Raw genomic sequence first — 25,886 nt, forward strand, 5'->3', positions numbered from 1 at the left:
CACCTGACCACCTCTCTGTAGTGAGGAGTCTGATCTCTGGGTGGAAGTGGGATGGAAGAGTCCAGTTCTGCTCCTGAAGTTCTTTAAGTCCGTGAGGAACCATTGCCTTTGAAAGGTGTGCAATGTTCTGCATCTTACTTCTTTGGAAAAAAAAGAAGAGATAATTCCCTTAGAAGGCCAATAGGTTTATTTTACTGCACTTGAGCATAATAAAGAAAACTATAACTGTCCATTTTCAGAGTACCCCATTTATACACAAATAAGCTTTTCTTTTAAAATCCTGGGCCATTTACTAGTCTTAACCAACAGGGAATCTGAAATGGCACGGGTTACATTTTCAAAACACAGAAACTTAAGAGTTGAAAAAGGACAAAGCAATTGTACATATCAACACACTTGCATTGACCCTACTCTTTAAAGATGCGAAATAAACTGAGCTTAGAAACCCTAAGGGACTTTTATTTCCATGGTAAAACAACACAGCTGGCAGTGTGGCAGACGTTCGTGGCAGCAAACATTTGCCACTCTGCTGAAAATACAAGTTATTAGTCAATAGGATAGTCTACTGAATAGCATACAGCAAGTTTACGGAATGCTACATTTTAAGAGATGTCACCATGAGCTCGGGTCAAGGTCCTGTGCAGAGCACCTGATACTCTTATTAACAGAAGCAACTTGCTTGCTTTTTCTTTCTTTCTTTTTTCCTCTTTCTTTCTCTCTTTCTTTATTTTTTCTTTCTTTCTTTCAGTATATAATCTGTGAGCATCTTTGCAAACACAGTATTATTTATTAACTTGGGTGCTTGATGAAAGAATGTTTTGGGATTGTAAACTATGGAATAGAACATAAGGCAGCACCTGCCACCTCTAACCCATGAGTATCTACATTATGCAGTGCCATTTGCAATGCCAAGATAAAACAAACAAACAAACAACAACAACAAGATAAACCCAAAACCCAGGGCTAGAAAGCCCAGAAGAGACATCTTCCAGCTCATCCATCTTAGTCAGTCTTTTCTGTCTGGATTGCCACTGCATTTTGAGTGATACAGGAGATCAAGAATCTTGCTGTTCTGGAAAGCACACACCTTCTCTTCCAGTGTAATCATGTTCATGTTTATTTTCTACAGTCTGCAATGTAATAAACCTGCTGTGGTTCAGCCTTCTGTGCAGATGTAAGTGTAACATTTTCACAAACAGGAATTCTTGAGAGTCAGGCGAGTGTGACTTTGAAGCTGATACATTCACAGTGCCTTCGACACGGTGGGTTGATTCTGTACTGTCGTGCTTTTGAAAAGAAAAAGAAGAAAACCCTCTGTTTGGAAATTAGGATCTTTGCTCTGGGGTGTGACACACATATGTTCCTAGTCAGACAACGGCTAGATGAGGGCCTATGAGTTCAAGTCACCAAAAGTATGAAGGGAAGATTTTTGTGATATGTGCAAGTTCAAAGCACACTATGCAGACTGTATGATATTTGGGGGTATACAACAGCAATATCAAAACTTCTAGGACGTCCTGTAAGGAAGAAGAGGTGTCATTATTAGTAGAATTTCCATTCTAATCTTGTCAACTGTCAACATTAATGAACTCATCAATGGGATATATCCATCTCTGTCCCTTCGTCACTCAGGAAATGTTCTGTGGTGTTTCCCTCAGATGGCCCTGGAGTGATTACATGGTATATCCCCAACCGCACATATCTGTTTTATGAAGACAAAGGTATTTGGGTTTTCTGTGCAGGAGGCTGCTGGGCATGAGCCACATACAACTTCTTTGCCCTTTTTGTGCTCAGTTATAGCTGGATAGAACGGGGTGGAGGTTGAATGGGAGACGGGTAAGCAGAGGAAATGTAGGTCAAGTTTGCTTCTCATCACCCCTTTGTGATCAATGCAACTACAGCCGCTCTCCCTTCTCTCTGCTCCACAGACAGCCAGCATCATGAGCCAATGCCGCCCCCTCACCGCCTCCTGCTCCCATCAGGCCAACCAAGTGGATAAACCCAGGGGAACAGAAGGAAGATCTTTTAGGATGAGCTGTATTCACTATTTAGAAATAGCATAACTGTGTGCAAATTGTTTTCTCAAGAAGTAGGGTGGAGACGGAAGCATCCATTGTTAAATATTGTTCCCAGCCAGTTCTAATATTAAATATTTTCCCTCCCACTATAGTCAAAACCCTGTTTGCTCTCATGGGTCTTCAGTCAAATCCGCCTGAATTACAGGAGACTCTTCTGACCTAGGCTTTAATTTTGCTTTTCTCTTAGACATAGTAAGGAACATGCCAAGTTGGCCTCATGTTTCCTGTGTATCTTTATCTCAAAGTAAATAGTAGCAAATCCACCCTTCTACTTCTCTCTTAAAGTTTTGTTAAAGCTGAGTTGTGCTGGGTTTTTTTTGTAGAATATTCATAACTAACTTAAGAGGCATTTTTGTTCTTGTAAAAATAGAAAAATAGTAGATAAAGCCAGAATGGCACCACATTTGAGACTCTCAGCATAGACTAGAAGACAGAGTGAGATGCCTAAAGTTTGGCAAACTGGGGCTCTTTGAGAAAAGAAGTCATGGGTGTCCAGTTTCCCAACAATCAGCCTCTCCTAGTCACTCATCTTATTGGCTAATCGTGAGGGTGGAAATTGTGGCACTCAATAGATAGTCTTAAGACCTCCTTTTGCAAGTTTAAAGACCAATTTCTCCCTGGGATGGGGCAATACTAGCTTCTGAGATTCTGGGATGGGTATGGTGTGTAGAGGCTCAATCATTCTGACCCAGGTTTTTTTATTCTGTTTCTGTTCCCTTCCAGATTTCTCAGCATGGCGGCTCCTCTACTTCACTTTCATCCACAAAAGTCTGCAGCTCAATGGATGAGAACGATGGCCCTGGGGAAGGTGATGAGCTTGGGAGAAGGCACAGCTTGCAGAGGGGATGGAGGAGGGGTTAGCTGAATTTACTTTGCAAATTATAACATCTGAAACACAATGAGTAGACAAATTTCAGCAGCTCCTCTGGGACTCTCACTGGGGACAGGAGTGGGTGATTCCTACAGGGGTTAGCACTCACTGTCTGAGAATGGGAAAGAGGAGGAGTTGGCCCAACTGAATCCTTTCACATCCTCTGTGGGTGTGATGCCTAAGAACACCAGCAATTGCCTACCTTACTGCTTCCCTGCCCTACTCCCTTTCCATAAATGAAAAGACAACTGTGTCTTGTATGTGAGCACCCATAGGTGGCCTCCAACCTAAGGGAGTTCAATCCATCAAACTATATAACTTCTTTTCATTGCTGGTAACTCCAAAGAAATACTACTTGTCCCTTAAGCTAATTAGCATTAGAATTTCTCATGACATAAGGACCTGGATTGCTGAGTTGACTCTTTGCTAACTTGCTGTATGGTTTGGGATAAGCTTCTTTAGCTCTTCATATCTTAGTTCTTGTTTTAATAGAAATGCAGATTATTAAATGTCACTATTTTGACCCCTGGGGATGAAATCAGGCTCAAATCAATTAGGGGAAACCATTTGCAAAAGGAAAAGTGTATGAGGATTAAGCACTGTTAAGAACAAGCTCCTCTTGCTTCATATGGTATGACTTGATAGTTTCCGAAACATACATCCTGTGAGGGATACTCTGACATTAAGCAACACATGTGACTCCTATGTGACTTTTTTGCATTTGTCCAAGTTCGTAGTTCAACCATCTAGAAGCCTCTTTCACTCCAGTGTGAAAGCCACATTCACCCAGTGAAATGTGATGGGCCTTGACTAAACCTGTATCCAGAGGGATCAGCTCCTTTATCAATAGTTAGTAGAAAAATCCCAGCTACTGTGTCTTATGTCTTGGTGAATGTTTCCACTGGAAGAGAAGACAGATGACCTCTCTCTCTTCCCCATCTGTAAGATAACAAATATCTGAAAAGTAACAGACAACTACTTTGTTACCCATGTACAGAGTCTAAGATCCTGTTATCTGGGAGATGGTTTGCAAATTCAGATAAACCACAACCATGTCTTCCCCTCCTCATGGAGACAGTGAAAATCCCTAGGTTGAGTTTTTCAAACATAGGCAAAATCATGACTCTTTCCTGGGTGGGCTAAGGCAGGGGGCTTTGACTACATCATTCACTTTATTCTGGGCATTGCCAAGGTAGCTTCTCGTGATCCAGGAGGGAAGTGCCACCCAGTGTGGAGGCTGTGAAGATGCTCACACTGTAGAGCCTAGTAGAGACATGTTTTGACTATACTTTCTAGAAAAGCCACCCCAGTCATGCAGTCTGGGTTCTGTGAAGACAGCCCAAGGAACTGCAGATGAATTTCCGTTCATTCCTCCCTCGTACCACACATATATGAACTATAAAACTTACCAGAACCACACACCCCCACAACATCCAAATTTATTTTGAGGGTAAAAATCTCAGTTTATGAGGACATGTTATGAGAGGCACACAGTTAGGAAACTTACTAGAATCTTATCCCATTTTGCACACAGGTTGCCTGGGGGAGAGCTGGGATTTATAACTTTAAAGCTTGTACATTTTACAGCCCAGCTTTAAAGGGTTTTTAATACCCTCGACATGTTAAAGGTGATGCATCATATTTATGTGACCCAAGCATGGCTTATTTAATTTTATAGCCTTGGATATTTAAGGCATTATTAGCCATTTGTAAAATATTTCAGAGTACATTTTCAGAGGAATAACATGTTATGTTATTACAAAAACTGTTCTGCCCACAGACATAATAGATATCAGGGTTTAAACTCGACATCTGTCATGCAGGTTGCTTGGTGAGAACATTTGTCTAAAATCTGCTCGCTGACATGAGGGAGGGGTGGCCAGCAACACTTAGTGCATAAAGAATTTTGTGGAGATTTCCATTTTAGGACACAGTCAAGCTCAGTGTCTAAACAACCAAACCTGTTCATGCTTTTACAACGTAAAACTGCCCAGAGTCCCTCCAGAAATGCCTTTCCCTCTGCCCTGCACACAAATATGTCATTTCTTTGAACACAATGGATATTCAGTGGGGGCTATTGATCAAACTATCATGAAGTGCAAATGCAGGATTTCCTCCTGAGTCCCACTGAAGCAGAAACATACGTTGCAGTGGTATGGGTTCAGGTGGACCCAACAGGTTTTCTTTTAATTTATCGTTTGCCTTGGTAAAAACCATTGAATCAGTATGAGCCTGCCAGGGGAGGGAGGGAGGGGGCTGCTCGTCATACCTCTGAATCAGCTCCAGTCTGTAAGAAGACAGTTAGCAATGTATCTTAAACAACATCTGTGGACCCTTCTCCATCAATAAAGATGCACTAATGATTCTTTCAGAAGAATCTGAGGAAGGCTTCCAGATTCCTGCCACAATAACAGAGAGATACAAAGTTGGAAGAACAATAGGAGACGGAAATTTTGCTGTTGTCAAGGAATGTATAGAGAGGTGAGTGGGGGGGGTGGGCTTGTCAGCATGGTAAGTTAAAGAAAAACTTGTCTTTCATGCTTTCAGACAGAGACACATATGGCTTAAGTTAATGTCTCAACCCGGGAGACAAAAGAGTAAAAAATAATAAAGAAAAACCACCTAAGAACAGACTTTAAAAATGGGATGATGTCTAAAAGACTTCATATAAAGACTTTGATTTTTACTTACTGTATTCAGAAAGCTTTCCAGTCCTGTCAGGGTAAAGTTTTTATATTATTTTCTGGAGAAGTCATTTTGAAGACCTTCTCGTGCACGTCTCTTCAGGAATGTTCATTTATAGGATTTGATCTCTAAAATGGACCATCGTGAAATATATAGCACATTAATCTTGAAAGGTTTTGAAATGCATGTGTGCTGAGTCTACAGAAATGGTATTTGATCTGTGAAAATGTCTTCACATGGATAAACTACAGACCCCGTGGTTTTAGAGTCAAAGTCATTTCAAGCTGTCCTCAGACTCCCCATCCTCCTCCTTCTGCCTTCTGGGTGTTAGGAACACAGGCATGCTCCCATGCCCTATTCATCCACGGGTTCTTGATGACTGCTCAAGGATGGTAGCTGGTGGCTACCAAGTAGAGAAGTGACAACAAATACTGCATCAGTCCAAATGGAAGTGACCTCAAACCGCAGCTCAGTGTCAAACTCAGAGTTCTTTTCTGGGCAGTTGCTTATGTTCAGATCTGAACAGCTGGCATCTTTTCAGACCTGTGCTGGAGGCATTCAGCTCTTTTGAGGGGATCCCTCTGGTTCTCTAGAGGCTGGCCTGAATGAAACATCTAGGTTTCCCTATTCCTCTTCACTACTTCTAGGGGACCTTGCTTGAGTTTCGGAGCCTGTATCTCTGTCCTATCTCATACAACTATCTAGAAAGGGCACCTCAGGCCAGGAGATAGATAAGGACACAGAAGAGCCAGGCCTGGGACGTCTCAAGAAAAGTAGATTTGAGCCACTTAAAACTGGAAGCCTGCCTAGGGTATCATGCATCACCAGGATTCTTAGTTGAACCAGCATCCACTAAGTGCTCCCTGCATCCCAGCACAGCCCATTCCATAGAGAAAAATCCCCACAAAATGACCCTCATACAGCAGCTCTCAGATTTCACTCCTCATTATTCCAGCTGGGCTAGGATGCTCACAACAGCATAGCAACCTACTGTTGCTATGTTATTTTGCATGAGGTAGGTAGAGCCATGAGTAATGGTGGCATGAAAATCTCCCCTTCCCTCCCGTAGTCTGCAGCCCCTGCCCATAGAATATCACCTTCAATTGCCTGACTACCAGACACAGAAAATATTCCCTTATCATCTTGGGCTCCGCCCCTGCTGAATCAGGACTAACAAATATTTACTGAGGATCTATCTATTCATGGTCCTTAAATTATAGTATTCCACTGAATTACATTGATCCAATTGGGTCAGCATTGCTGCCCCCATTTTATAAAAAGATAGACTTAAGAGATTAAATATTGAAGTTCCCTCATCTACTAAACACTTGGATCAGAGCTTTGTTTCCCAAAACACACCTAAGTCTGTCCACCCCATAGCTTCTAATAAAGGATTCCCCACAAGATTCTAATAAAGAACTTACCTATACCAAAGTCACTTTTTCAGTGTAAAATAAGGCAGAAATTAAATCAGGAAGGGCCTTCCTAAGGTGAGGTGAAAGGCAATATATATATATTACACATATATTATACATATTAATCTATATTTATATATAATTATGTATACATATACTATTATACAATATGATATACATATATATGTATATATACATATATATAATATTTGTGTATATATTATATATATAATATTTGTGGGTATAGAATCACTTCCACATGTACATATCTACACATATATGCAATCAATCTCTCTCTCTCTCTCTCTCTCTCTCTCTCTCTCTCTCTCTCTCTCTCATCTTTCCACTAAGCAAAAAGTCTCTTTTTTGGCAGATTGGCATGGCTTTTCTTTGTGAGATTCTCAATCATTTCCTAGTACCCATCATCTGTAGGCTGACCCAGTGATCAGCAAGGTCATGAATATTTAATCTCAGTGAGGGGCTTCTACCCCACTGTTGATCATTCTGTTCCCAGATAAAAGGCACACAACCTTTACATTTATAAGAAGCCTCAATCAGCACTAGAGCTGGACAGATATCTACCCTGTATGCAGTTAGAGTCTACTTTCCCATCAGCAACCCCAAGTTATAAAGTTGTGACTTGCCATGTTCCATCTGGGCAGCTCTTAACTCCAATTGGCCAGCCCTCATGGCTATGTTTTTTTATGATTCATCTACTCTATGGCAGCTTCCTCCACCTTCTCATTTCCTTCTTGTGGTTCTCCCTCCACCCAAGCCCAGGAACCCCACAACCCCACCTATATCTCTTCTGCCCAACTATTAGCTGTTGGTATCTTTATTTAACCAAAAGTTTTAAATTAGGGAGCAAGGTCACATTGTATGGTGTGGACTCCCTAAGATCAACCAGGCTCTGAGAACCAGAATTAACATTACAATACACTACATAGCAAAAGACCAAACCTCAACAGATCAGTTACTCTTTGCTCTAGTGGGTCCTAGACCAGGATGGTATCTCAGTCCTGGGATCCTAGCCTTCTTACACTATAGAGTTCCTACAGTTCCTACATCTCCATTCAGAGTTCCCTTCCTTCCTTCCTTCCTTCCTTCCTTCCTTCCTTTCTTTCTTTCTTTCCTTCTTCCTTTCTTTCCTTCTTTCTTTCTTTCCCTTCCTTGCTTCCTTGCTTCCTTCCTTCCTTTTTTTCCTCTTTTCTTTCTCACTTGGCTTGTATTCATTTTGCATGAGTTCACATCTTGGGCTCACTGCATGAAACTTCAGAGTCTAAATACCAGATTGCTCTGCAAGTGTCAGCATCCAGCTCCTGCTGAGCAAGGACATATGGCTGGTGCCCTCTCTCCCCAGAGATATTAAAACATTCTTTTAATATTTTACAGAGATCCAAGAAAATAAACGCAAGCTAAGAATGCCACGGATGGCACATGCTGCTTGTGGGTACATTCTGCTTTGTTTGGGGGGATGAATGTGTATCAACAAGGGTAAAGATGTTCCTCCTCTGTAATAATATGCCACCACAGGCAATTTTTCTACAGTGGGAGCAGTTACTGAGTGACATGGGCCTTTTCTGTGTGCCTTCTAACATATTCTTTGCTAGCATACCACTGTTTGAGCAATTGATTTTTTAAAATATTGTTATAAATTCTTCGACATTTTTCACACATTGTTTTTGATCATATTCCTTCTCTCCTGTGTCCTCCCAGATCCCTCTGACATCTAATGTGATGTTCTCCATTTGTTTTTAAGTCCACTGAGTCTCATTAATGCCATCTATTAACTCTTAGGCATGTGGCTATTCCCTGGACTATGTTAGAGCTACCAGGAGCCACCCCCTTAAAGAAAACTAACTCTCCTCCTTTTCTCAGGAGCTATCACTAACCAATAGCTTCTCAGCCAGGAGTGGAACATCCTGCATTCACCACTTCCCCATGCTGGGATTTTGTCTGGCTGGAGCGTGTGCAGATCTTATGAACACTGTCTTAGCTACTGTAAACTCATGCTTCCTTTTGGTCATTCGCCACCTATGACTCTTCAGGTCTTCCCACCACCATCTCCCACGGTGATCCCTGACCCTTGGAAGGTGTGATGTGATATCTTATGTAGGGCTGAGCATCTGATGTCACTCTGGACACCTTGACCAGTTGTGGGTCTCAGTGTCAGTCACCTACAACAGTAAGGATCTTCTCAGATGGCAGTTCAAATGTGCACTAATCTACAAGTGTGATGAAAACCATTAGGAGTCAGTTTGATACTATTTAATACCCATTAACAGAGTAATCGTGGCCGATTCTTTCCTAGCTACTCTCCAGTCACATATTCTTGACCCTGATAGCTGTCTGGGATGGGCTCCATCTTGTGGAGCGGCTTTAAGTCTAATCAGAAAACTTGTACTTGGGCTCCAACCTGAGAGCGTATTTAATGGGAAGGGGACTCACCAATTTATTATCTCTAGATGAGGACAAAGACAATTCTCTGGTACTGCGGCTCTTACTGTGGCCTCCAGAGTTCCATGAAAGGTCAAGAATGTAATGCCAGGGACAGACAAACAAATGGCCTGTGTTGTTATCAGCAAGACAGACATCCAGAATTGTTTTCCTCAATTTATGTGCCTTAAATCAAGTTGGTTATTTTGGGTAAAGTATTCCTTGGCATTGCTACCATTATGGTTTACATTTGGTACTAATACATGCTTTGGGGCTCAATTTTAAATACCAGCTACTCCTAGAAACACATACTTGAAGTAATTAATGAATATTATTAAGTAACTACAGTTCTGTTTGTAAAAATCAAGAAAAAAATTGTTGTGATATTAAAATTAGTGGCCCTCTGTGGGGTATGTTTTCTGATATAAGATATGAGTGAATTGGGTAGAATATTTGACTGTGTTATGAAATGTGCTACCTAGAGAGGTGACATACTTCCTTAGAAACCCTGAGACCACCCAACCCACACTTGCTTTCATCTCCTCCTCAATGGTAGGCTTGGCACAGAATATATGATCCTGGCTTCCTGGGAGACAACCCTGTCACCAGCTCAAAAGTGCCTTCTTTCCTATAGAGATAAATTTCACCTTCTCAGATTTCATACCAGCCATCACTCTCTCAAGAGAATCCTACAGCCGAGGAACTCACTTTCCACACCAACATGGCTGTCTTTCCATTGTTGTGTGAAAAGTGAGGTGAGGTGGGGACACAGCTTTGGTTTTGGAGCCTTGCATAGCTCTATTCTTGTTATATACCCCTAAGCAATGTTGCTGTAGGTATGGAATCCATAAGTCCAAGACTAAGTGCCCTTTCACCAAAAGACACATTCAAATTCAGAAAGAAAGTCTGCTCTATCTTCCAGCCTTTAGTTTTTCTCTTGATCTATTTTCAAACTTACCAAGTCTTCCGCAGTTTCTTGAAGAGTACTTTAAAAGGCTGTTGTGATCTTACTCAACCGAAGCGTCTAAGGAACGCTTTGTGTAGGTGAGAGTAACACCTTCTCATTCGTGTTTGGTGCTGCTTCTTCACTGTTTAATGCCACGTAGCCTGCCTTACCTCTTTCCAAGGTGTATCCTCTCCATCTCAACCAGGAAGTTCCAAAAATGGGGTCATCTTTCTCTATCCTCTTTGAGCCTCATCGCTCTTGGGCTCTTCAACAATTCATTCCCAAGCTCTGACACTGAAGGGACATCTACAACTTCCCAGGAGTCTTCCAGGTGACCTTAAGAGCTGCTCAGACAACTATCATAGCCTCCCTAGTGGAGAGAGAAAACCAGGGAAAATGAAGATGCTGGGCACAAGAGATCACACTTACATTTCCAGCACTTGGGTAGTTGATGCCGGAGGATCACCAGTTTGAGGGCAGCCTGGGCTATGTAGGGAGATCCTGTGTGTGGCGGAGGTGAGGGGAATAAGTAAATGAGTGGCAAGGAGGATGGTTACAGGCATGTGCTTGGACATGTGCCAGCACAGCGGCTTAGCATGGCTTAAGCAGACACAATGGCTGTGTTTTCTGTATAACATGGCTCTAGATCTGTCTGTGCTAACACATCCATTGCCCTTAGATGAGGTAAGTCCATAAACATCTGCAGACGTCTTTGTACAGAAAGAAAGGAGCCCTTTCAAAAACAGAAACACTGAAGCCTACAAGCAAGAAAATAACTCCCAACCAAGGAGTCAATGGATTCGAAATTGAGTTTTATTTTTAAAAATTTCATTTTTCAGGTCGACCGCTCGGGAGTATGCTCTGAAAATCATCAAGAAAAGTAAATGCCGAGGCAAAGTGCGTACCAAGTTTACTCCTGTAAAGCTTGTGTTCCAAGGGTAGATAAACAGAAACTGGCTTCTTAGCACAGTGCAGCCCAGAAGGCGCATTTTGATGGCACAGAATGTCACAAGTTTAGAAGAATATATAGTTTTATAACTGTTTCTACATTAAATGGAGTGGGAATGATTTGATTTGATTTTTTCCTCTTATCTTTGCTTGCTTTATTGTCTTCTCTTATCATTGTCATCTGAGATTGATTCTGTCATTTTATAGGAAATTTTATTACATCTCACCAAGGTATAGCTCCCCTATCTTCAGGTTGTTGTACTACCTTGAGTTAGTCACTCAGATATTTTGTGTTTATTAAAATGATTTCTCCCCTGAACAGGAACACATGATCCAGAATGAAGTCTCCATCTTAAGGAGAGTGAAGCATCCGAACATTGTCCTCCTGATTGAAGAGATGGATGTGCCGACTGAACTGTATCTTGTAATGGAATTAGTAAAGGTGTGGATTTTGGTTTTCTTTCTTTCTTTCTTTTTTTTTTTTTTTTCCCAAAGAAAAATTACGGTTGTCATATTTGAGGCTAAGGATGACCAAACATGTCAATGTTGTTGTGGTCAAAAATGTTAAACTATCGTTCGATCAAAGAGAAGTCCTTTAATTTGTTCTACCTTTCATACACACATTTTATTATAAAGTCACTATTTCAATCACCTTGTAAAGTGCATTGTCTCTGGCTCACAGAACAGAATCTCACCATGGCATTGCCCTTTACACCAACAGCTCCAATGTGTTCCTGTTGCCCTGCTGCTCACTGTTAAAAAGATGATCAATCCCTGTGTTTTTATTGAACGGTTCCCCGTAGGCTGATTTTGTGGGGAAGCTGAGAATAGGTTAAATTTAGGAAAGGGAAACAGAGGCATTTGGTGGTAGATCTCAGTCTGATTGTCGACTGTATGTTGATCAGATGGCCACAGCAAAGTTGTCATCACACTGAGCAGCCTTTGTGAATTCTCTCTGTATAACTAAGACGTCTCAACTAAAAGAGAGAGAGAGTATTCTGTCTGAGCCAGAAAGAACCGCCTTGAGGCCGGAGCCTGTGTGACCTGGACAGCATCCAGGTCTTTGCATGTTCTCACACACAGACATACATGTCCTGCTGTATAACTAAGGGTAGGGGGCCCAGTAGACCACAGATAATATTCCACCTCCTCCTGTGGCTCAGAAACAAACTTCATACCTGTGTGACACCCCCGTCTTTGAGAAAAACAGGAACGGGAGGAGAAAACATTTGTTTAAGTTGGTGGAGGAACCATTTCTTGGCCTGTAGTGAGAGAAGTTTTCAGGGAGGAAATTGCATAGGGGAACAGAGATGCCAACATGGTTTGGGAAACCTGAAACCTGACAGCCTACAGGACTATGTGTTGATTTTGCTGTTTTGAAAGGGGAAATTAAGCTGGTCACTACATAGTGACATAGGAATGCATTCGAGCTCTGAGCTCAGCTGTTGCTTGGTCAATATTCAAGAAAGATGTTTTTAGTAAAGCACACCCAAGCTCTGAAAGGACTTCAAATACATGCAACTTAAAGTTGAGCCCCAAATCACTGTTTGATCAAGTAGTAATAGGTTATAGAGAAACCAGGGAAATAAAAGATCAGAGGAATAACAGACCCAGAAGACTGTCTTTGGCATTATTCTCTGGCATCTTCCCCTTCCTCTCTCCCTGTCTTTTTTGTCTTTAGAACAGAGTTGTGGGTCCTGTTTTCCATTTCTTACAGAGAAAGACTTTATTGAAAAAGAAAGCTCAACACCCACTTCAAGAGAGCTAAATATAGCAAATTAAAGAGAGAGAGAGAGAGAGAGAGAGAGAGAGAGAGAGAAAGAAAGAAAGAGTGAGTGTGTTTCACACGTGTCTTAATAATTTCAAAGGCACGAGAACATTCTGTTAAAGATAGGGATGCAGCATTACCTGGGGGCGTGTAAGGACTATGAATTTGCATCTCAGCTAGCAGTTGATGTGTGGCAGGTAGCACATGTCACCCGAGTCCCCCACATGAGGCTTCTCAGCTGGGGACCCAGATCCACCTCCTCTTCCCTGGAAAGGGGCCTGTGGCGAGAAGCACATGTCTGCTGTCAGGTCCCATCCCTCTGCTCTTTTTTTAAGCTCAGGAGAAAATGTCAATAGCTTTCATGCTGAGGAGCAAAATCACCGAGTCTTTGGTCTTTTGAAAGACGGTAGCAGAGAAAGCCCTTAGGAAGCCCCAAATTCTGATCCATTCTTTATATCCTTTCTGGTTTGTCAGTCCCCTCCATGGGCAGCCTATCGGTCCATCTGTCAATATCCTACTCACGCAGCTGCTCTCTTCCAGGGTGGAGACCTTTTTGACGCCATCACTTCCACTAGCAAATACACAGAGCGAGATGCCAGTGGGATGCTGTACAACCTGGCCAGTGCCATCAAATACCTGCACAGCCTGAACATCGTCCACCGTGACATCAAGCCGGAGAACCTGCTGGTAAGAGGAAAGCCATCCTTGGGCAGCTTGACTCCCAAGCCCTCCCTAAGGAATGAACATTTCTGCCCGTTTTTCTTTCTTTCTTTCTTTTTAACTGTTTGCCTCTTGGGCTCATTTCCGCTGTGCTCAGTTTCTCTTTAAGGTGATCTATGATAGCTCACCTACCCCTCAAGAACACCCGACTTCTTAGCAAATCCGTTTCAGAGACAAGAAAGGTAACAAAGTTCTGAAAAAAACAAACAAAGGCTGGCTAGGACATAATAGTGCCTGGGATCGTTTCCACAGCTGTACTTGTATTCTTGTACGATAAGAGGAGACCCTTGTTAAACACAACAAGCGGAGAGGCGGGGAGCTCATGTGTATGTCCACGTGTGTGAATGGACATGGATGTGTTTGAACAATGACCTGAGGTCCATTTCTAGTGATACATCTTCCTCTCTAGCTTCCGCCTTACTTTTTGTGACAGAGTCTCTCACTGAAACCAGGACCTACCCTTACCAATTCAGCAAGTCTAGCTGAGCTACAAGCAGCAAATGCCAGGTACCTGCCTGTCTTTACCTTCCCTGTTCTGGGATTGCAGGCATGTATGGCCACGCTTAGCTTTTATGTAGGTGCTGAGGATCCAGTAAGTAAAGGATACAGCAAGCCCTTTACTTACTGGGCCATGTCCCCATCCACCAGTATTGCTTTTACTATACCAAAGTGAACTGAACCAGAATAGATGTTATCACCTCAGCACAAAAGCTATCATGGAAAAGACAGATCTTAGAAACTGTCTAGTGGCTGGCATGTGGCTCAGTTGGTAAAGTGCTTGCCTAGCATTCATGAAGTCAAGAGTTCTGGTCCAGCCCTGCATAAAACTGGGGATTCTTGGCACAAGCCAGTAACAACAGCACCTGGTTGGTAGAAAAAACAAGATGGCCAGATGTCAAAAGTCATCTTTGGCTACATAGGGAGTTCAAGGCCAGCCTGGGTTATTTGACCCTGTCTGAACAAAACAAAGCAGAGAAAAACCCTAAAGCCCTGTCTTTCTTTTCTTCATACCTATTTGCTTTACTGTTGATAATTTTCCTATCTGGGTCCTTCATGCCAACAAATGAGTGTCCTTTCCAGGCCTCTTTGCTAAACAGGTAGTCTAGATGGAAGCAGAAACCAGGCAGGAAAAGCTATTCTGGGAAACATGGAGTAGCATAAATTTTACTGATTCTTCAGACTAGAAACTTAATTATAAGTAAAAATGTTTTTTTCCTACCCACCTAAAAATGGTCTGCCTCTGCCTCTGCCTCTGCCTCTCTGCCTCTCTGCCTCTCTGCCTCTCTGCCTCTCTCTGCCTCTCTCTGCCTCTCTCTGCCTCTCTCTGCCTCTCTCTGCCTCTCTCTGCCTCTCTCTGCCTCTCTCTGCCTCTCTCTGCCTCTCTGCCTCTGCCCCTCTGCCCCTCTGCCTCTGCCCCTCTGCCTCTGCCCCTCTGCCTCTGCCCCTCTGCCTCTGCTCCTCTGCCCCTCTGCCTCTGCCCCTCTGCCTCTGCCCCTCTGCCCCTGCCCCTCTGCCCCTGCCCCTGCCCCTGCCCCTGCCCCTGCCCCTGCCCCTGCCCCTGCCCCTGCCCCTGCCCCTGCCCCTGCCCCTGCCCCTGCCCCTGCCCCTGCCCCTGCCCCTGCCCCTGCCCCTGCCCCTGCCCCTGCCCCTGCCTCTGCCTCCGCCATCTCTCTTGTTTTTCTTTTGGGAGAATATTTAAAACCCAGATTTCTGTGCCTTAATGTAACTCTACTAAATCAGAAATTGCTCTCTGGTGGCAGGATACAGAAATCCATACCACAGCCAGCTGCCTGAGGCAATCAGAATGCATATGAGTGCCAGACATATAACACACACCTTTAATGCCAGCACTGGGGAGGCAGAGGCAGGTGGATCTCTGTGGGTTGGAGGCTAGCCTGGTCTACTTTGTGAGTTCCTGGACAGCCAGGGAGGTATAGTGAGACCCTGTTTCAAAAACAATTAAAATAAAATAAAATAAAATAAAATATCTTAGCTCCTACTTCACAAATAAAAGGTGATGAGACCTGCAACTGTAGAGAATCACTTACATATTCAGCATCACATGAGGGGCCTTTAAAAATTCATTATCTTATTTAAAACCCACAGCCACCATATGGAGTAAATTTCTTAACTCTTCCAATTCATAGGTCAAGAAACTGGGTACCTAGAATTTAAATGACTTGCCCAAGGTTATAAAATAATATACACATAGAAAACTCAAGATCTCAACTGAGTTCTGACTCACAAAGCACCTAGACTTCAGTGAGCTGTGAGTTAGGGGGAGACTAATCAAGAGCCACCGTGGGCCAGGTCCCATGCCAGGGAACTAGACACATTCTTTCATGGAGTTGACATTCAAGCATCAAAGACGGGCATTCAAGAAATAAATATGCACACAATTAGCTCACCGCAATTACATTGGTAATCTTGTAGCCGCTGGCCCACGCAAGCCGCCAAGGTCAAATGGCAGGGGTCTGACTTAATTGCACCTCAAATTCCGAATCTCTGCAGCAGCCTAAACATTCTCTTCTGCATAGCTGCCTTCGTGAACTGCAGCAATTTTCTGTCATCCACAGTCATTACTCCTGTATCCTGCTTCATGGAGCAGTGCCTCATGGGAGCAGACTTACAAGTGGGTCTTTGTTAAGTAAGTTTTCTATACTGCAAACCTCAGTGATTAGACAATCAGGCTTCATTTCCCTCTGCTGTATAGTTTTGAGGCATCCATTGTTTATCAGTTCCTTGCCAGGCCATTATCCAGTTCTGTAAATACCTCTATGATTATACAGCAGTGTGCTTTTTTCTCAAAATTATAATTTGCAAGGTATTTTTAAACACCCTGGAAACTTACTTTAACTTAAATGAAACAGAAAGTAAATATATATATATATATATATATATATATATATATATATATATATATATATTCTCTCATCTTTTTTCTCCAACCTATTTCTACTTTGACTTGAAGTATATAAAAAACTATTGTATCCATTCATAATAGTTATTTTACAAACATCTACACAAGAAACTAATAGATTTGCCTCCCTTTTGTAGCATTTGTAAGTTGGTGCATTTTTGAGGAATGAATCTATTGCAAAATAAATATAAAAACAGAACACATTTAGCAGGATGAAGATGATATTTCTAATTACCCAAGAGATCTCTCTTGATTTGAAATGGTATTGAGCTTTCCATGAGGATAGGACAGACCATAATAGGAGCACATCTTCACTGGCTCAGAGTTTACAGTCTGCAAGGTCTGCTCTGATGCTGTCTTATTTTGTAAACTTGAACAAGCTCTTTACTTTCTCCAAGCCTCCTTCACAGGGATTTTATGAAGACAAAGAGATACATAACTGTCAGGTCCTTTGCTTGGAGAAGCTAAAGATTATTTTAGCAAAGTGTAGCAGTAAAGTTAATATAAAATTTTGAATGTATTTACTCCCTACAAGAAAACGTAACACATACAAATTTCACATACTGTTTCACCCTTTCATTGAAAGACCTCCAAATCCATCTGAATTGTTACATTGTTAACAAGTCCTTTGCTGGTTAGATGTTTGATTGAAAGTTTTTAGTTAGCACAGTGAATATATGTATACATATACACATACACACACACACACACACACACACACACACATATATATATATATATATATATATATATATATATCAAATACAGATTTCATTCTATGTAGTATAATTGGGTATACAGAATTCCAGGTATACTTTACTTTGAAGTTTCACAGCACAAATATTAAAATGCAGCATAGCTTTAAGGATCTGTACCAATTATGCAAATGACTGTTTTAACTGTGTTTGATAAGGTCACAGTATTTTAATGAGAAAATATGGCCTCGCCTACTGCATTGGGTTCCGTTACACTTTAGGTGAGAACTGACAGCTGACTTAGGAAGAACACAACTTATAGATTAGTTTTTTTCATCGATGTTAACATTTTCCCTCCATGTCCTTCATGTGTTGATTTGCTTTACTTGTTATCAAACCCAATGCATAATAATGAAATAGATGGGTGACAGATGGGAGGCAGAGTGGGCAAGACAAGCATGAGAATGAGCTGTGCTTCATCAAAGAATGAAGGACAGACGGGCTCAGGCCATTTCCCAGCCCCTCAGTCACATAGAGTAGCCACCTGTGCTCCAGTATAAACCTGTCTGAGGGCAGAGAAGGTACAGTCATTCCCCAGCCTCACTCCTGCATCGAGACTAGTACGCATGCACGATACAAGACAAATTATGACTGAAGGGACCATTTTAAAATCAAAAGCTATGTAACCTATTTTTTGGACGTGATAGGGCTGTTGCACACATGAACACACAGTGTCTGGGACTCCATGCACAAGATCTGCCCCTGACCAAGCCAACCAAAATCCTAGTATTCAATGGGCTCATGAAATCTCACCCTGACCTGAGGAGTTTTTGGCAACTGATGATTGCCGGAGTAGGCAGTCAGTTTTATTCAGTGATGCAGGCTCTGGGAAGCCAAATGCACCAGTAGATTTTGCCCTACACCCATGCACATGCAGGGTGTCAGTAAGTTGACTCAGTAGGTTTTCAGAAAAGAACACATGAAGTTGTCAGGAAAAAGTAAGAGTTGGGTAGGAGAAGAATTTAAAGGAGAGATAAAAGGAGGTGGGCTTGATCAAAACACATTATGTACATGTATGAAATTGTCAAACAATAAAAAAAAAATTTAAATGGAAAAGAATCTAATGCATGAAGTTCTTAGGGGTGGCCAGCAGATGGCAACATACCTTGGCAACAGAACACATCAGTCACACCTAACATTTCTTCCAGAACTGATTGGTCTTTTCAAAACAACATGCAGACACAAAATTTAGTCTTTATTGGCAAAAATATAACTAAATCAGTGTTTTTATTAGACTATAAAGTAAACAGATTGTTTTTATTTTTTTTTAAAGTATATGCTTAAAACCATTTTTTTTTCTAACTCCATAGTACCCTGAAGATAAAAGGTAGTTTTCCTGAGAATCTGCCTCTCTTGGTAGGAAACTCTCTCTCAGGAGTTCCTGCCCAGATGCTTGCCCAGATCCACGATGCCCTTCTCATTTTACTCACTAGATGACTCGTCCTTCGTCAGGGTCCATTTGTATTGTGTGGAGAGCTCAGTTTCCATGCAAGACAACACTAGACTCAAGAGATAAGGGATGTCCTTCTGTCTCAAACCTAAGACTCTCAATCCCCAGATAAATCCATTTAGATGTGAGACTCATAGCATTGTTAGAAATCATGAGCAGTGAGACACTCCAGAGGCTATGGACAAAATGACACCAAGTAGAATGTATTTGATCTCCAGGCAACACACATAAGAAGTAGAAGAAAAGCAAGAGAGAAAGTTCTGGAAGTCTACAACCCATACTGCTTACAACAGCCATTCCATGTGTGAAGCCTCTCGATGGGTTCAGTTCCTTTTCATTTATAGTAATCTGACTTTCCTAATAATTTTTCCTACAATGATATATGAGCTATTAATTGTGTGACCAAAATGTAATAAAAAAAATTTTTTTTTTTTAGAATTGCTGTAATATTAAGTTCCCTAGGTTTGGGCAAAAATCCTATTCCTAGGATCTGGAATGTGCCCCTCCAGCTGCATGGCCCCTGTGTTAGATAACTTCATGATGATTTTAAATTGGGAGTGAGGATCAGGTTTCCTGGGGTTTCCGTTCACATCTTTCTCTTCCTGGGTATCACCCGTGACGTGCTTGGACAAGAGATTTTATTTCTCTTAAGACTGAAATGTCTCCCATTGCTTACTGCAGCCTGGCCTGCATCAAGTTCTTATCAACTTCATTATTTTGCTTAACTTGTGGTTTCTGAAATATTTGACATGTAGAGATTTTTTTTTTTTGAACTTGCGTTAGTTTCTTTTCCCCCCAAGAAGTTTAATGTAAGACTGGTGGTCATAAACTACCTTTTGCAAAATAATTCCCCACTTAAGTGTTGCTGTCCTTTGCATCTTAAGAATTAAAGACTTAAATTCAACCCATTTCTTAAGAAGCAGTGTGAGGACTTTATCCCCCTCCCCCAGTTGCCTCGGCTTTGTGGGGGGATTATCCTCTTTTCAAAGTGACTCAGTATATAATAAAAGGTAAACCGAGCCCTTCTCGTGGCTTTGTCCGGTTCATGCCACTTTGTCAAGTCTATTTGCTGAAATCATTGTTAGCTCCTACTGAGCCCCTCTGTAAAAACTATTTCCGTGGTTACAAACAATTCATAGGCCACTATTTCAGCAGAACTAGCCTTGAATTTTCAGTAACTCTGAGAACTGTGCGGATGCTAACACATCTGTTTTACCAGTCAGCTTTCCCTCCCCCGTAAGAAAATCTCAGAAACCATTTGACCAGGCTCAGGTTATCTGAGAATTTTCATATTTTATGGTCACTGCTGCAGTTTTATGAGTATATATTATTTTTTTTCAAAAAAACTTTTCCAAATCGTCTCAGTTTCCCATCCAAGGGAAGTCAGCATATGTACACGCATCTCCTGTTCAACAAGATACAGCCAGCACAAAACTTCAGGTAACACACACACACAAAAAAATACAAAACTACAAAAATAAAACCACTTTTAAAAACAAACACCAGCACCCCCCCCCCCAATCTATATGCTGAACTTTCAGTATATTGATCCCCAATAGGGCATGCCCTCAGCTTCTAATTGAAGCCTTTTTCATAATCGTTGTCATTTGACACATTTTAGTCTGTCAAATCGTGAGATGTCTTTATGGCCATATAATAAACCCAAGAGAACAACTTCTCTGACTGGGGCCATCTGCAATGCTCGCAAGGCTACCTTACAAAACACTGACAGTCTTTATGGTAATAGGATACATATGGCAGCCCACAATTATGTGTGACTGTATTCAATTAGTGTTGTGCAATCACACAGTTTTATGGCTTAGTTAAAACAGTGAGAGCACTACATGTTGGGTAATTTGCACTAATCCCCGTCTTTTTAATAGCCCCTCGGAGTTTAAAATGTGGGGGAACAGCTATGGTATTTAAGGGGCTTGGGATGAACGTTAAATTATACCTCATGTTGCGAACTCCTTGACTGACAATTAATGTGCTCCCACTAAACGTGTGGGTCATGTTTTATAGAGGCTTTAACATACAGTAGTGGCAGAACGCTCTCCCTCGACCAGAACCCAGCTCAGGGAGTTAGGGTGTCAGGGTCTGTACTTTCAGCCTGCTAACATCCGTTCTGGAAAATGGCTCAGATCTGAAGAACTGCCCAAACAAAACCTCAGAATCCATTCTGAGATCTGCCATTTCTTTAATAAGTTTGTATTTTATTTTGTGTAGCCCATGAGCAACATTAAATTTTTATTTTTAAGTTTATGTGTTCAGAGGAGCCATGGGGGCCAGAAGAGAGGGTCAGATCCCTGGGAGCTGGAGTTACATGTTGTGAACCACAGATATGTGTGCTAGGAACTGAACTTGGGTCTTCTGGAAAAACAGAAAGTGCTTTTAATGACTGAGTCATTTTCTCCAACTCTGGGACTTAGCATTTTAAATGAGAATTTGTGAGTAACCTTCATGCTTTCTAATTTTTAATTAAAATCTTGATTCCGTGTGAGTTTAGAACTGCCCTGGAAATATTGTGTAAAGATCGTTTGGGGAATGTATGTCATGCACCACAAACAAACAAACAAAACGCAAAGTTTTAATTACATATGCAAGTGGCTTCACTGGCTCACAGGCCTATCCACAATATCTGCAGTGAGAGATAAGGGTGAATGCCTATGGTTAACACTGGCACCCCTGAGGAGCCCCATTTGTGAGAGGGCTCTGTATACCGTGTAAGAAAGGGGCGCTCCCATTGGAAGAGAACCCTGGTATATCCCCTTCCTTCAACCACAGTGTTGACAGAGAAAAGCCCCGGAGTAGCCTTGTTTCCTGCCCCACCTGACAATAAGTTAAACAGAATTCCAAACCAGAAGCCTGGCCATATATTCACTCACCTGCAAAAAACGTTTGGTTGAAACGTTTGCAGAGGACTCGTGTCTTGAAAGGTTTTTCAATTACATGGACGTAGCCTTTGTCTATAACCTCTTTTGTATATAACTGCTTTAATATAACTTGAGTCTCTGTACACTCATGAAAAATTCTATTACACAATTTTCAAAGATTGGAAAAAGTTGGAGAGGGTGTTACACGTGCATGTGACTAAAGAAGTAAAAAAGGAATACATAACTATAGCTTCGGTATATTTAAATGCTATTTGGGGAAGTATTAATATTTTAAAGGATGCCTCAATTATTTATGTAGCATTTTTTATTTTCTTTTTCTTTTGCTTGTTGGCCTTTTGGCCTGCTGGGGTTGAACCCTGGTCCTTATATTTTCCTTACCTTGGATGATATTGTTTATCCATGTTAAATATAATTTATATGTGGTTAGACAGAATCCCTATTAAAATGGCAATCATTAGTAACTCCCTTCCCATGAGGAAGTTATAGGGTCATATTCAGAACCACAACAGGCCTCTGGTGACTAGGTCCTCTAACATCTGGTTTTGTCAAACTTTTGAATAACGTTAGGTGATATAGATACTGTGTTTAGGGGTGGGAAGCTTCCTGTATAAATGGGGTTGAATATATCAAAATCTGCTCAGCCTCACAAAGTACACATCGTGAATGCTCAGACCCCACAGAACATCAAAGCAAGTGGGCATTTTGCAATTTAGAAAAGTTATTGATACCAAAATGGAATTCAGGAGGTAAACAGCTCTGGTCTATATGGGAAATGAACTAGACAGCCAATTCCGACATTCCCATCTCGGGTTTCCTTTCATGAAAAACATTTGCTTATTGTTTGCATGACCAGAACGGTGGGCACAATAAAGTTTAAGCTGACTGGAGAACATTTAGGCTAAAGACACGACAGTCTTTTACAGCGCTGTTGCTTCAAAGTGCTTACTCAAACTTGCACAGTTGCTTCATTAAGTAGAGAAGATAGTGTCCACCCCAGAGGACAACTGGACACATGGCTGCTTTTGCCCTAGCAGCACAACTGCAAGTCTGACTTTGGATGCCTACCCAAGGGCAACTTAAACTTGATCAGGGCCCAGAACCCTAGAGACAAAAAAATACATATTATGAGCATGCACAGATGTAGACAAATAATTTCTATGCAGAAGAAAAAAAAAACCAGTCTCTCCAGAGAGGTGGATCTGCCTCTGTCAAAACAGTCAGCTCCAATTGGTCACTGCTACAGCCGAGCCAGCCAAACATCTGCCCAAATGCTTCCGTGGAATGCAAAAGCAGAAAGATGTAGCATGCACACAGTAGCAGTGCTCCTGATATTTGGAGATGTGTCTTGCTGTGCAAGAGGCCCATTCAGCTTCAGCAAGTAACAGATGATCACAGACTGATAACAGGGGACATGCAAGCCTTAACTTGCTGGGTAAATTATTTTTGATGAATGTGGAAAACTTGATCATTTGGGGGGAGGGTCTCTTGGAGTCTGGATACAGTGTTATATTGTGACTGACTTCATCTTACTGATTTCAGGAGAGCACACCTATAGAATTCTGAATGCCCCTTTATCCTTTGAAATCAATGCAATTGTTTGGGCTGCTTTTAAAAGCAGAGCCTTTTGGGTTGATCTCTAGCTAACATTAATGGAGCTTACATTATTGCCTAAGAGTCCTGAGAATGCTTATTTGGCTTGTTGGGAGGAAGACTGGAGACTCACTGCCTTAATAAGGAAAGCTGACCGAGTGCTAACTCTACACCCAATAAATCTTTCCAAATTGCCATAGGTGACATGAAATATTAACATGCTTTTCAATTATTAATAGGAATATAAATAGATCTTGTTGGAAATGCGGGGCACTAAAAATAAAGAATTTTAATATCCGTGTGGATGTTTTATTCTATTACTGAAGGGTGGCATGCTTAGTCTCACATGTGGAAGCGAAGTGACTGTTTTTATGACTGGTAGATTCGAAGCTAGAGACTTTCTCAGATGCTTTTTGTGGAAAACATCAAATGCAGATAAGCAAAGGGAGAAATGCCAGCACTATATTATTTCAGAGGTTGGTCTTCTTGTGTATTTTTAATGCACATGTTTATACAAACCACACTGAAGCCCTTCACTTCCCAAGTATAATTCAATAAATATGACCCCACATTCCCATTTCCATTTGTTTTACATTTATTTATTTATTGTGTGTGTGCATGCGTGTGTGTGTGTGTGTGTGTGTGTGTGTGTGTATGGATATATGTATATGTGTGTGTATAAGAGTGTGTGTGTGTGTCTGCCATATATAGGTTCTTAGATGAAGCTTATGTCGTCAGGCTTGGTAGCAAGCACCTTTGCTCACCGAGTCATCTCCCAGCCCCGACATCACTGTTTTCATGAGCATCTACAACCTATTGTATGACCACCCCCATTATTTGCCTAAGACATTTCCACTTGTCATTTCTTCATTGCTTCTAATACTGCAATGAAACCAGGATGTGCCCTGGATGCTGTCCTTGCATAATTGCCCGGGCTTTCGTTACTTCATTTACACTAAACTCAAACTGTAGCACTCTTGGCTTTATGACACTTAGGCTTTTTAACTTTTCTTTTAGGTGTATGAGCACCAGGATGGCAGCAAGTCACTCAAGCTGGGTGACTTTGGTCTGGCCACAATTGTCGACGGCCCCCTGTACACAGTCTGTGGCACCCCAACCTATGTGGCTCCAGAAATCATCGCAGAGACTGGGTGAGTGCACCTCTGTACTTTAGAGCTTGCAAAAGAACACATGTCATTAAAGAACTATCCCATTTGGATGGAGTCAGCTACCATCTCCCCCTCTTTTCCCTTCCTTTCTCTTACCTGGTCAGCAGATTTCCTCTGTCTTCCAGTGCCAATGACTATCATTTTGTTTAAAGCTTGCATTTGGTCTCTGCTAAAGGTAAAACAGCTATTAACTATAAAAATTCTAATAAATGTCCAGATAAGTGGGCAAACATACAGCAATGGTAATTAAACCACTTTTAAATATAAAAGAACTGGACACGGTTGGATCCTGTAATAAAGTCATCGTGGTCATTTTTCTCAGCTAGCTCTCTGGCCTGATCCTATTTTAGTCATCTTAGACAGCTATTATTCCTCTAAGGAAAATGAATGTCCTGAGACTCTGAGGACCGGCCACTGGATATTTGCTGGTGTATGTGCAGAACGAAATGAATGTCAGTCTCTGCCTTGGATTGAAAGGGGAGTAAGCTGTCGTGTGGGTACTGAGAACAGAACCTGGAAACCTCTGCAAAGCACCCAGAGCTTTCAGCACTATATTGCTTTGTCTCCCTTTTGCAGATATAATTTTTATGTGACATCATTTTTACTTAACTTTTAAAAGTTAAAATATATTATGTTCCCCCTTCCCCTTCTTCCCTTCTGACCCTCTCATACCCCATCCCTTCTGCAATTCATGGCCTCTATGTTGTTATTATTACACACAGACATTCAGACAGACAGACAGACAGACACACACACACACACACACACACACACATATATACATATAACACACATACACAACCCCTGATAGATCAGTTTATTGTTGCCTGTATGTATATGATTCTTCAGGAATGCCCATTTAGTATTGGAAAACCAAAGGCTACTCATCCATTGGGAAGACTAATTCTCTCCTCAGATTTTAGTATCCTCAGTTGCCTATGGTTCTTTGTCTAGATCTGGAGCCACATAAGATTTGTCTCTTCCCCATTAACACATTTATTCCCCATTATCCAGGTCTTGTTTAGGCAGCCATTGTTGAGGGATCATGGGTGAAGCCTCCTGATCAAAATCTAGGAGATTCACATAGCAGATTTCCTGGACCTCTGGATCTTACAATCTCTCTTCCCCTTTTCTCATGATGTTACCTGAGCATTGAATGCATGATTTGTTTAAGAATCCATTAGGTCTGGTCACCCCGTGATCTGTTCACTTTGGCTGGTTGTGGTTTTCTGCAATGGTCT

The 25,886-nt window shown here is 41.6% G+C and overlaps 1 protein-coding gene across 7 annotated transcripts in view; it reads left to right on the top strand.

Annotated features, from left to right (window-relative positions):
- The window catches only part of Dclk1 (doublecortin like kinase 1), a 286,458-nt gene that overhangs the window by 226,463 nt on the left and 34,109 nt on the right, over positions 1 to 25,886 (top strand). For 4 of the 7 annotated variants that reach the window (XM_034501435.2, XM_034501431.2, XM_076932404.1 and 1 more), the window contains 6 exons: positions 2,802 to 2,934; positions 5,322 to 5,430; positions 11,271 to 11,328; positions 11,702 to 11,821; positions 13,688 to 13,834; positions 24,494 to 24,627. In XM_034501435.2, coding sequence (XP_034357326.1) covers positions 2,802 to 2,934; positions 5,322 to 5,430; positions 11,271 to 11,328; positions 11,702 to 11,821; positions 13,688 to 13,834; positions 24,494 to 24,627 — 701 coding nt within the window. The remainder of the gene's footprint in view (positions 1 to 2,801; positions 2,935 to 5,321; positions 5,431 to 11,270; positions 11,329 to 11,701; positions 11,822 to 13,687; positions 13,835 to 24,493; positions 24,628 to 25,886) is intronic. The other 3 variants (XM_034501434.2, XM_034501432.2, XM_076932406.1) reach the window with 1 other exon arrangement.

Source organism: Arvicanthis niloticus, chromosome 4, assembly GCF_011762505.2.
Source record: "Arvicanthis niloticus isolate mArvNil1 chromosome 4, mArvNil1.pat.X, whole genome shotgun sequence".
Classification (NCBI taxonomy): Eukaryota; Metazoa; Chordata; class Mammalia; order Rodentia; family Muridae; genus Arvicanthis; species Arvicanthis niloticus.